This window comes from Terrapene carolina, unplaced genomic scaffold, assembly GCF_002925995.2.
Source record: "Terrapene carolina triunguis isolate 2854851 unplaced genomic scaffold, T_m_triunguis-2.0 Scaffold13100, whole genome shotgun sequence".
Lineage (NCBI taxonomy): Eukaryota > Metazoa > Chordata > Testudines > Emydidae > Terrapene > Terrapene triunguis.
This window is the reverse complement of record NW_020677451.1, coordinates 1-12,071: the sequence shown is the minus strand read 5'-3', so window position 1 is coordinate 12,071 and position 12,071 is coordinate 1. Positions and strand designations below refer to the sequence as shown.

General features: G+C 37.9%; 1 protein-coding gene across 1 annotated transcript; it reads left to right on the top strand.

Annotated features, from left to right (window-relative positions):
- Positions 1 to 376: 376 nt before the first annotated feature.
- On the top strand, positions 377 to 11,709 carry LOC112110640 (UBX domain-containing protein 2B). The gene is made up of 5 exons (XM_026661638.2): positions 377 to 2,022; positions 4,526 to 4,597; positions 7,224 to 7,386; positions 7,739 to 7,825; positions 11,596 to 11,709. Exons 2-5 carry the CDS (start codon positions 4,572 to 4,574, stop codon positions 11,707 to 11,709), a joined length of 390 nt encoding a protein of 129 aa, XP_026517423.1. The 5' UTR covers positions 377 to 2,022; positions 4,526 to 4,571.
- Positions 11,710 to 12,071: the final 362 nt, after the last annotated feature.

Below are 12,071 nucleotides of genomic sequence, written 5' to 3'. Positions count from 1 at the left end.
GGGCGCGGTTCGCCGTCCCAGGCCAATGAGGGCTGTGGGAAGCGGCGAGGGCGAGGGATGTGCTGGCCGCGGCTTCCCGCCGCCCCCATTGGCCCAGGACGGCGAACCGCGGCCAGGGGGGCCGCAATCGGCCGAACCTGCCGCGTCAGCAGGTAAATAAACTGGCCCGGCCCGCCAGGGTGCTTACCCTGGCAAGCCGCGTGCCAAACGTTGCCGACCCCTGGTATACAGTTTTATTCAATGGCTTTCAGCACCCCCACTATAAAAATTGTTCCAGTACCACTGCATGTAGCTACATGCCGCAGTGAAGGGCAGGTTGTGTCCACACTCACTGTGGTGTTTAGCTACATGTGGAAGTGAAAGTCTCCAGCAGAGAGCTGCTGGCATGTAAAGAGCTGTGCGGAGTATATACTCTAGCGTTCAGGCATGTAGGGCCTTCTGCTCTACTCAACCATGCCTCATTGTCTACACTGCTATTTTATACCCATGCTAATTGGGCATTCTGTGTCTACTCTACACAATACCTAAGCGTAGAGCTACCCTTAGCTATTACTTAAGTAAAAGAAATGTGAAACTCTAGGCAGTGTTACTGTTCTTGTTTAAATTACACATAAGGCCAATACATTGCTGACCAGTCCTGACTATTTTTCCTTTTTACTTACTAATATTAGGTTTGCACATTAATTATTGTTGATAAAGTCTATGAGTCTATTGAGACTAACATTTTTAACTGAAGCATACAGTAGTTACATTCATTTTCAGGTTTCCAAACTGTTGAAGATCGGACTTGTAGTTAAGGAGGCTTTTTGAGTAGATGGTCTTTCATGGTGTTAAATTTATCTAAAATAAAAGTTCCCTTTTTAACTAGCACAAATCTGTAGAATGCATATTAAGTTTGAGACACTGGATGTCTTTTAAAAGTTCTATTGCAATCTCACTACTCTGTATGATTTTCTTAATAGCCCTCAGTTCTTCAACTAGTTTACTTTCCTGGATAACAAGCGTCTCATCACAATACTTATTACAGTATTAAATACTGTGATTCTAAAACAGTTTGTCTTGCAGAGGGCTCTCTTTATTTGAATGTTTGTTGTTTGTAAGCCAACCCATAGTAGAATTGTAGCCCTGCAGCACCATGTGGTGAAATGTTAATGTAACTCCAGAGAAAAGCAGAATGAAATTTTAGAACTCTGTTTTTGAGACAAAAATTGTAATATTTACAAAAACTAAGTACAACATTGTTAAAGACAATAGAAATTAAGCTACCAAAAATGTCATATTTGGTATCCCTTCGCATACTGTTCTTAAAGCTGAATCTGCCAGAGAAATGGCAGCATATAGGGCTATCCTTGGGGAAAGCCTTTCTAATACAGGTTATTACGCTTGGGTGTAAGCCTTTAAGCACTTGCCGAACTCAGTGTTAAACACATGCTTAAGTGCTTTGCTGAATTGGGATCTTAATATTAGTACATTCTGTCATGGTTGTAAACATGTTATATAGGAACTGAAAAATATAAATTAAAAGCTATTACTGTTGTGTTCTCTAACAACCTTATTGAAAGTAATGTGGCATATTGTTTCACATAAACACAGAATATCTTTGTCTTAACCTTTTACAAGTAATGTGAGTGCTTTCTATGTATTCTGAACAGATGCTTCTGTATAAAAGTCTTGTCATTCTTAATGAGGTAATTCAGACTTGTGTTTAATATGTAAATAAATACATGTGTATTTATTTCAGAGTACAGGTATCCAGAGAAATATTTATATGAGTATCTGAATAATGTCACTCGTGTTTCTAAATCAATAAGGAACCTAGGCTTCTAAAACAATGCATACAATGTTTATTCTCTTGTTCTTTGTATAGTTTATATCTCTAGTCTTATAGATTTTCTAAAAAGTCTGGTATTGTATGTAGTTGGCTTTGGCTGGGTTATATGAAGATGAAGTTAAAGGCAAGTTATCCCATTCTGACAGACCACCAGCTACAGTGGTCGGTAACCCAAGAGTACCAGTTCAGAGGTAAGAAGTGTTTTGTACATTAGGATTAGTAATTTATTTGACATCTGTAATATCTGTTTCAGTTTACTAACCCTGCTTTTGTCACAACATTCAGAAATTTGATCTCGAAGAGGTATTATATTCCAATGCTTGTTTAAAAAGCTATAACAACACAGAAGAGTAAAGTGGGGGACCCTATAATACTATGTTCACTCTGCTTCCTTAGGAAGTGTTTGTAGCATATATTTATTTATCGAGTAGTCTTCATTCTGCAACTGTTCCCAACCATTTTATGTTTCTGTTAAATGCTGGCAAAAGGCTTAAAATTAAATGCAGAAGTAGTTATGCTGTCACAGATTTGGACATATGACCTGTATTCTTTTGCGGGGAACAACTGTTAGGAGCAGGAGCAATTCACATGGAAGGCTATGCATAAGTGCCTCTTCTGGGTCAGGAAACCACAGTGCTCATGTCAACATGAGGACTGTGATCCATGACTGTTAAGCCCTATCCAAAATTATCCCTCAGCAGCATCTACCATAGGAGAATTGGCAAATATCCTCTAAGATTCTTCATGGGAACAAAGAACTTGGGTGGACAACATCTGTGTGGTAGAGGAATTTAATAGATTTTTCTCTGTTTTTCTGGCATGTTTAGGTGCATGTGGCCAACAAGAATTTGCTTTAAGTACTTAGGGTTCACATAACAGAATATATGGAGACTCATTATAGCATTCTCAAATAAATTTTTAAAAAAATCTTGCCAAGTTTAAATTAATGAAATACAAAACAACTGAACAGTAAGATGTGTTTGGTTTTTAAAAAAAACCAATCTATATGTGGCAAGTGACTGGGACATGATAAACCAAACACAAGGCTTGTGTGTCTTTCTAAAAAGACCCCATCCACACAGATGTATCAATGTGAATCTCATTTTTAAAAAAATGGGTATATACCAGCGGACATCTCCATGACTGATGACAAACCTACAGTCCATTTGTGCACATGGATCTCTGGAAAGATGAAATTCAGCCCAAGGCTGGATACTTGGGGGACAATAATAATTGTTTCTGGTTGAGATCACCAATCTACAGATATCACTATTAAAAAGCTGCTTGCCAATACATACCACAAAGTTATTATACTTACTTCCTATTCCATGTAGGGAATAGGTTGGTACTGAATCTTGAATTCTTCAGAATGGTATACGTTGGCAAACTCTAGCTCTTTATTGGCAATCATATACCATGACTCAGATGAATCTCTTTTGGAAAGAAAAGATGGCCCCTTATCACAATGTTAAATAATTCCTAATTTGGATAGATTGTAGTCTACATCAGTGTTTCTCAAACTGGGGCCGCTGCTTGTGCAGGGAAAGCCCCTGGCGGGCCAGGCCGGTTTGTTTACCTGCCCCGTCCACAGGTCCGGCCGATCGCCGCTCCCACTGGCCGCGGTTCGCCGCTCCCACTCGCCAGGAGCCGCTGGAAGCGCCGCGGGCCGAGGGACGTACTGGCTGCTCTTCCCGCAGCTCCCATTGTCCTGCAGCGGCGAACCAGCCAGTGGGAGCCGCGATCAGCCGGACCTGTGGATGAGGCAAGTAAACAAACCAGTCCAGCCCGCCAGGGGCTTTCCCTATACAAGCAGCAGCCCCGGTTTGAGAAACACTGGTCTACATCAATTGTCAAAGTTCCATTGAAGTCAGTGGAGCTATGGCAGTGTGCACCAGTGGTGGACTATCCCATGGATGTGAAGCTAGTGCAGTGGTTCTGATTCTCTATTTCAAAGTATCTGTTAAATTCATTTTAAATGTTTACTATAAACCTTTGCAATGTTGGCTTTAAGAATATTTTTGAATCCATGTAATAAACAGAAAGGAATAGGGGAAACTACTGCTTGTAAGCTCTTTGGGAGCAGTGACTGTCTTTTTGGTCTGTGTACAGCACCTATCACAATGGGGTCCGGGTTCATGACTGGGGCTCCTAGCACTTTGGTAATATAAATAAATAATAATAATGCTGGTTGGTCCCATTGCAGGTTCAAGTATTACAAAGCCAGTTTTCAAATATAATTGAAGGTTAAGGGCCAGATTCTGCAACCCTTATTCACACTGAATGTTACCTACTGATGTTAGTGAGGCCACTTGTGGAGTAAATTGTCATTCAGCATGCATAAGGGCACTGCTGTATGGCCCTAAATGAGCTGCCCTCCATTCTTTCCTTGCTACATGGTGAATATTTGGAACTGTTTACTGTGGCCGAAAGAACATATGCCGTTACAGTATGTCAGCAATTTAGAATTATTTTATAAAATACTTAAACAGTTTGCCTGAATGGCTGTTGGAGCCCATCAGGTCAGAACTTTTGAGAGACCTTATTTTCGCTCTTTTTTTTTTTTTAAGTATATAAAAAACTAACCATTTTACATAGTCATAAGTGTGAAGTGCTTGTTAAAGTGGATATATTATGCAGTGTATATATCAGTAATGTTTTTAATAAAACTGATTTTTTTAAAATATTTTTTGACAGTCTAAAAATTGACTCCTTCAGAAGCTTGAGAAAACCAGAAAGAAGCATGAGTGATGACAAAGAAAACCAAAGGTACTGTAAAAACAGAAGCTTATTTATCTATAACAATTATGAATAGAATATTAATCTAGATTTTATTTTTTTTTCATTCATACATTTTTTTTCCTTTCTTCTTTCTTCATAATGGTGTTGATCTTAGTCTTTGCTCTAAGTGGTAACATAAGGGCTGTTGTGTGACTCATTAGAGGGAAATGATGACATGAGGTATGGAAGATAGCCTTTCCTATTTAAAATAAAATGCTTTGTCCAATTTTCAAACTATAATCTGAATCTTCCTGAACTGTAAGATTCCATTCTTAATCTCCTTGGTTTTACATGTAATATTTATTTTAACATACCCCTGCCCCCGTAAAATATTGCTCTTGATAATCCATAATGCTCAGGCCAAATTTAGGAAAATAAATTTTAGAATTAAATCAAATTTATATTTACAAAATATGTAACATAATTATATATTTCTTAGATTTTATTTCTGGACTGAAATGAATATGAGATAGAGGTATTAAAATGTGCTAGTAGCTCTTCCAAATATGCTTATTTTTTACCTCAGCATTACTGTCCATTATGTTTGGTAAGCAACTCTAGCACCTTTTATATAAATAGTTTGGTTTTTGGTTCATAGTCAGATTTACACAGGTGCATACAGGGCCAGCTCCAGGCACCAGCTAAGGAAGCAGGTGCTTGGGGCGGCCAATACAAAGGGGTGGCACTCCGTCTGCTATTGGGGCGGCCCATCCGGGTCTTTGGCGGCGGGTCCGTCAGTCCCTCTTTCTCTTTGAGCTGCTGCCGAAGTGCCGTTGTTTTTTTTGTTTTTGTTTTGTTTTGTTTTTTCCGCCGCTTGGGGCGGCAGAAAACCTGGATCCAGCCCTGGGTGCATATTGAGTAATTTTCCTCTAGAATAATCTAACTCAAATATTTTCTAATGAATCTTTTCCCCTCTTCTCTGTGTTTGTGTTCTTGTTTCACAGCTTAACTTTGTTGGATACAAATCGGACATCAGGAATAGTAACATACAAAAGCCAGTAGGAGAAAATGTCCATTTCCCTGGACGTTCTATAATAGATTTAAAAGTAGCCATACTTGAACAAAAAAACTTCAAAAACAGACTTCAAAAAGAAAATGCAGAACTAAAATTCATTTGCAAATTTAACACCATTAATTTGGGCTTGAACAGGGACTGGGAGTGGCTGGCTCACTACAAAAGCAACTTTCCCTCTCCTGACATTGACACCTCCTCATCAATTATTGGGAGTGGACTACATCCACCCTGATTGGCCCTGTCAACACTGATTCTCCACTTGTTAGGTAACTCCCGTCTCTTCATGTGTCAGTATAATAATGCCTGCATCTGTAATTTTCACTCCATGCATCTGAAGAAGTGGGTTTTTTACCCATGAAAGCTTATGCCCAAATAAATCTGTTAGTCTTTAAGGTGCCACCAGACTCCTCGTTGTTTTTGTGGATACAGACTAACATGGCTACCCTGTGATATTTGTGTTCCTTTGTTACCTTCATTTGTGTGAATCTTGTATTTAATATGAAAGGTAACACTTAATCCTTAAACTGCTAGCAATAAGTTAATATCTTGTTAGAACAATCACCTCCACTTCATCACATCACCCTTAGTTTATAGACATCAGTGTTGAGATAGCAGAATCAGTTTTATTCTAGTAAGCAGCAGATTGACTTGTTTTATCCTGAATCAACTCACCTTGCCTCCTATACTTAAATAGTATACCCAAAGAGAATCGGAAGCATTCGGCATTTTATTGGCTGTTTAAAATCAAATCAAATAGAACATAAATCAAAGATGCTACAGCTTGCCAGTATGTCATATCTATCTATCTAAATTTGGATAGCATCCATCACCATGGTGTCTAAACATACATTAGCCACTAGCACTTCTAGTCTCTTAATCTTACTCTCCGACATGTATATAACTTCTGATTACAGATAATAAAACTACTAAATAATACACTCTATGAAATGGATCTCATGCAATGGCTAGAAATTAGTCTAGTTTGAAAATAAACTAGATGTTTACTACTGTTTGTTTTATCCAATGGTTTTCTCTGAAGTTACTGCAGACACTAAAGTGCCTCAGAATATAAATTAATTGTTGTTAAAAAAGAACTAATATTGTTAGAAATGAGATCATAATTGACCATTAAGCCTAAGATCTCACTTTGGTGCTATTTTTAGTTGTTCTCCCAAATAGTTGTATGTTAATTCTACAAAGGTTGTGTTAATTGTGCATCTGATTTTCAAATGCATCTGCATTTGATCAGACCAGCTATAGTCTCATGCACAGAACCTCCCAGTGGAGATTATTCTTTGGAATCCACACAAGATAAGGCATGTAAAGTCACAGCTATGTCAGGACTGTGTTCGCTATAACACATAACCTAACTTCTAGGAACCTCTATACCTTTGTAGTTCCACTACTGTAACAATTCTTTTAGTAGTGCTTCTTTGTGTATTGGGAAAACCAGAACTGGGTGGAATGCGTCTGTGATCAAAGTGAAGAGGTTTTGTGCCAGAATTTGGCTCCATTTGTTTACTAAGCTTTTTTATTGAAAAATGGGTGTCCATCAATTACTTCAGAAGGATCATCACTGATGAACCTTATTGTTTAAAGATTTTACTCAGGTGACTCAGAATATAGCGGACTACAGATTGTTGGGCCTTCTAATAAGAATCCCAGTAAAATTGTTGGTGAACTTTTCAAAGAGGCGAAAGAACATGGGGCAGTTCCACTGGATGAAGCCGCAAGAGCCTCAGGTGATTTTAGTAAAGCTAAAGTAAGTATAAAAAAGATAGTTTAGTAAAAACCAAATGAATTAGTTATTTCTGCCTACAGGGCTTATTGTCTTGTAAATTATATTACTAATGCTTGCAAATATTCAATTTTCAATCTTAACATTTCATAGTCCACTGACTGTTTAGCATGGTTATAATTTCTAACTACCTAATTTGCTAATTAGAAGGCATATCAATTAGAACATTGTGTGTTTGTGTTAACTAAAGAAGCAGGCTTGTTCACATTTCAATTTATATGCTTGCACCCCATTAAATATCTTTGTAAATTGTTTCACGTATCTATTCAGGCTGTTTAATTTTTTTTAATTAACTTTCTTTTAAATATTTTATCAGTCATTTTCAGGTGGTGGATACAGATTGGGTGACTCATCCCGGAAGCGCTCTGAATATATATATGGAGAAAATCAGAATGGGCAAGATGTAAGTAAAATGTTGAATAGCAGAAAATAGTGCTACACATCCTGCAATGTTTGAAGCCCAAGTTGTCAAGATAATGTTTTTATATAACCACAGTTTTGTTTATAATGAATAGCTATAGAGCCATGTAATGTACATTTTAAGAATAATTTCTTAAAGCCAAAGGGTCTACATGGACAAAAATACATAGATTATGAAGTGCAAAGCCTCTTCTGGTAGAGGAAAGAGGTGTTTGGCAAAGAAGTTGGCTGACTGGGTCCAGTGTTGTGAAAAGAAAGGGTTGTATTGCTGTGAGTGCTCTGTGACTCTAATATGAGTTGCAAAGTGCTCCTTTCGAATTAAACGCTTAATTTTGTGATGAGGTGCCTACCATATTTAAAAGCTCTATAGGCATTAGTTGTGTTGATTCAGCCCTATTAAGCATCTCACAACAATTCATAACTTGCAATTTTGTGCGTTGTCTTTATTCCCTGTGAAATAGAAAACTGAGTGTCATTAATAATAAGCTACTGGAATACTCACTAGCTAGATAAGATCCTTCTAAAGTTGATACTGTGTAGGAAGAAAATAAATATTATATTTGACTAATTTTAAGTCCAGTTTAGGGTGAAGAGAAAACAACCAGAAAGGTTTATAAAGCATAACCATTCTTTATAAAAGTGGCATCATAGTGTTCTGTGTTGTAGCTCAGCGATTTTTGTGTCAATTTATAGTTGGCAAGATGTCTTTTCCTGTCAGCCTTGCATATTATTTGCACACTGAGAGTCAAATAGGGTTCTTTCCATATCATGCATCATCACCAATAATAAATGTTCTGACATCCAAATTGGGCCCTCACCTACACCTGTGAAAGTGCTGGGCTCAGTATGACAAATTGAATAGAATAGAAGAGTTGTTTCCTGATTGCCATTGTTTTCAGCAGACTTGGATAGGTGTGACTGATAGGAGCTTAATAAACAACTTCGTTGATGCACAAGATGGAAAAAACATCAGCAGTAATTGAATCTTAGCTGAGCTTGGTCGACAGTACTAACAGGAGTAAAGAACAGGTAAAGCTTACTTTTGCCACCAAAGAGAGCAGACATGACTCTGAATATACACAGGGAATAGAATTGTGAACTAAGATGATGCCATTTTTATATAATCACTTTTCAGAATAAAACTACACTATAATATCATCAGTAAAACTAAATTAACACTAAAGTATCTTTCTCTCTCTGGTGCCCTTCAGGGTCCTGTGCTAGGTCATCTCCTCTTTGTCCTCTGTGCTCAAGATAGCTGAAATCCATGTGGCGCTAACACCTGTATGCAAATTATTTTACAAATCTAAGTCTCTGCCTCTAATCTTCATCCCTCTGTCCACCTCTTCACTATGTTTGATATACTTACATGAATGTCCTCCTGCCATCTCAAACTCATTTCCTCCAACCCTGAACTTTTCTCCTAATCTATCTTCATTTTCTTTTCTTAACACCATTGTCAACTCCACTACTCTCCCATATTTGTAACCTTGGTGTTATCTTTGACTTCTCCTGCTGTTTCCGCACCATAACTAGTGTTAAGTTCTGTCACTTCTTCCTTTCTAAGGGCTTGTCTACATATAAACAAAGTGTGTGAATGAACAGCACACTAGCCTGTTGCACACACTAAGTCCCTGTTTGGATCCTGCTACTTCATACCAACAGTTCTGAAACAGGTTGTATGAAACAGTAGTAAATCAAAGCGCACGACAGAACTTTTAGTGTACAGTAGCAGAGTCCTCATGGCCTGCTACCGTTCAGTGGGCTAGTGTGCTCTACAGTCACACCCTGGATTTCTGCACAAGTCCTGTGTTTGCAAGCCCTAAAAAAAACAAAATTCAACTATAGCCAGTGTTAAAACCCTTGTCTATGCTTTTGTCATATTCATCTTCCTTCCTGCAACCACTTCCTCTGTGGTCTTCGGAATTCTCACCTCTGCCTCCCTCCCATCTATCCAAAATAACATTGCTAAAGTCATCTTTATCTGCATCTACTCTGCCTTTATAATTGTCCCCTTCAGCCCTTTTGCTGGATTCTTTTCTTACTGCATCAGGTTTCTCATTCTTGCCTTTAAGGTTCTGTATAATTTTGCCCTATCCTTATCTCTACTTTTCTTTCTTCCTATGCTCTTGCATGCTCCTTTTCTGCACTATAATCATCACTCTCTGCTGCTCCCTCGTTCTCCTTTTCCTACTCTATGCCTCATCTTTTATGCTTTTCCCAAGCTTGGGAGAAATCTCTTGCTGCTTTTTGTAAATCCAGACTTCCACATATTTCTTCTGTTAACCCTGAAATGTTCTTACCAATTTTCCCTGGGAGTAAGTCACACTCTCTCACCCAGATATTTTCCTGAATTTTTTCCTCATCTGTTTTAGAATGCAACCTCTTCTGGGCAGGAACGTCTTCTTTTATGTTTTGTAAAGCATTGTATAATTGTTTAGTGTTCTATAAATGCTTAAGTAATCGCATCTTGGTTATTGCAACTTCCTTTCTCTCGCCTTGACAAGTGCAGTCTTGCCCTGCTTATTTCCACCAAGAATGCTTCTGCAAAGATCATTTTCCTAGCTCGTCACTTCGACCATGTAACCTTTCTCTTTGTATCTCTTCACTGCCTTCCTTCTTCTCTATTATATCAAATATAAACTACTTGTCTGCACTTTCAAGGCCTTTCATGACTATCCTCCTCCCTACCTGTCATCTCTCATTCAGTATTGAAAGGTTGACTTCTACCTCCAATAAATCCATGATGCTAGTCTCAAATCACCCACTTGTTAAATTTGCAGACAAGTACCTTCATGCTTTCTCTCATGCTGCCCATTGTGCCTTGGAGAAACTCCCTGTAAGCATCCACAAAACAAACTCATTATCCTATTTCGAATCTCTCTTTAAAATTCTCCTTTGCCCTGATGCCTACAGAAAATATGACAATGGTTAGGCTGCTGGGTATGCTGAGAATACACATCATACATACCTATCATGCTGACCAATATGTCTCATTGTTTCCTTGTACTCCCCGGTCAGTCTGTCTGTACCCATCTATTATCTCTTAGCTTATACTTGGATTGTAAGGTCTTGGGGGCAGGCAGGGTCTGTATTTTTGTTCGGTGTTTGTACAGTGTCTATCACAGTGGGGTCCTAGTCCATGACTTGGGGCTCCGAGGTGTTACAATAAAAATAACAATGATAAAGCTAGTTATGGGAATTAGTAACTGTAACTCTTGCTTTATTCCACAAGCGATTAGAATAGTAGAAGTAATCTGCAAGTGTATGTGTGCTAGGTCAATTTTAAACAAAAACAGTATTCGCTATTTTGAAAGCAGTTGCATCACCTGTTAAGCCTAGTACACTATTGTTGGCATATATTTTCTGTGTACCTTGTATTTTATCTATTAGCTATGTCACTGATAAAAGTCAAGGCTTATTGTGAAGTACAAGGTTGCCAATCTGTCGGCGGTCTCAGTACCACTAAGTTTGTAATTTCAACTGTAGCAACAGTGCAAATGTTACTAGAAGTCAATATCACTTTTTTGGGTGAATCTAAAAATGACAGTCCAAAATCTCTCTACAAAAGTGAACACGTTTTTATTTCTTTTGCCTTCTATCTTATGTTTCTGTGTTTTGCTACACAATGTGTTTTGTTTTAGATTCAGTACTCTAATGTTTGCCAATATGTACAAAGCTAACAAAAAAGATCAGATAATTGCTTAGGAATTTTTTTGTTTAGTTTTTTATTATACTTTCTTTGCTCAATAGGTTCAAATTTTGCTTAAACTGTGGAGGAATGGTTTCAGTTTAGATGATGGAGAGTTGAGAACTTACACAGACCCAACAAATGCTCAGTTTCTTGAGTCTGTTAAAAGAGGGTAAGTTATAATGTTGGTTATTTAGCTGACTATATCAGAGCAGTCAGGTGGAGAGAAGGGAAATAGTAATAAAACAGTGATGAGTATTAAAAAAGTATATAACCTTTCTGCAGTGTAAAGCAACTGAGTACTGAAACATTAAATAATCCTTCTACCAGAAACAAAATTAGGTTGATGGATGTTCCTGCAGAGATACAGACAGTGTACAGTAACTCCTCACTTAACGTAGTTATGTTCCTGAAAAATGCTACCTTAAGCGAAACGATGTTAAGCGAATCCAATTTCCCCATAAGAATTAATGTAAATGGGGGGGGGGTTAGGTTCCAGGGAAATGTTTTTCATGAGACAAAAACTATATTTTTATAT

Coding starts and splice junctions, on each gene's coding strand:
- LOC112110640 (XM_026661638.2), top strand. CDS start 4,572: ATGAGTGATGACAAAGAAAACCAAAG. Junction 7,387..7,738: donor GTGATTTTAGTAAAGCTAAA/GTAAGTATAAAA, acceptor ATATTTTATCAG/TCATTTTCAGGTGGTGGATA. Junction 7,826..11,595: donor AAAATCAGAATGGGCAAGAT/GTAAGTAAAATG, acceptor TTTGCTCAATAG/GTTCAAATTTTGCTTAAACT.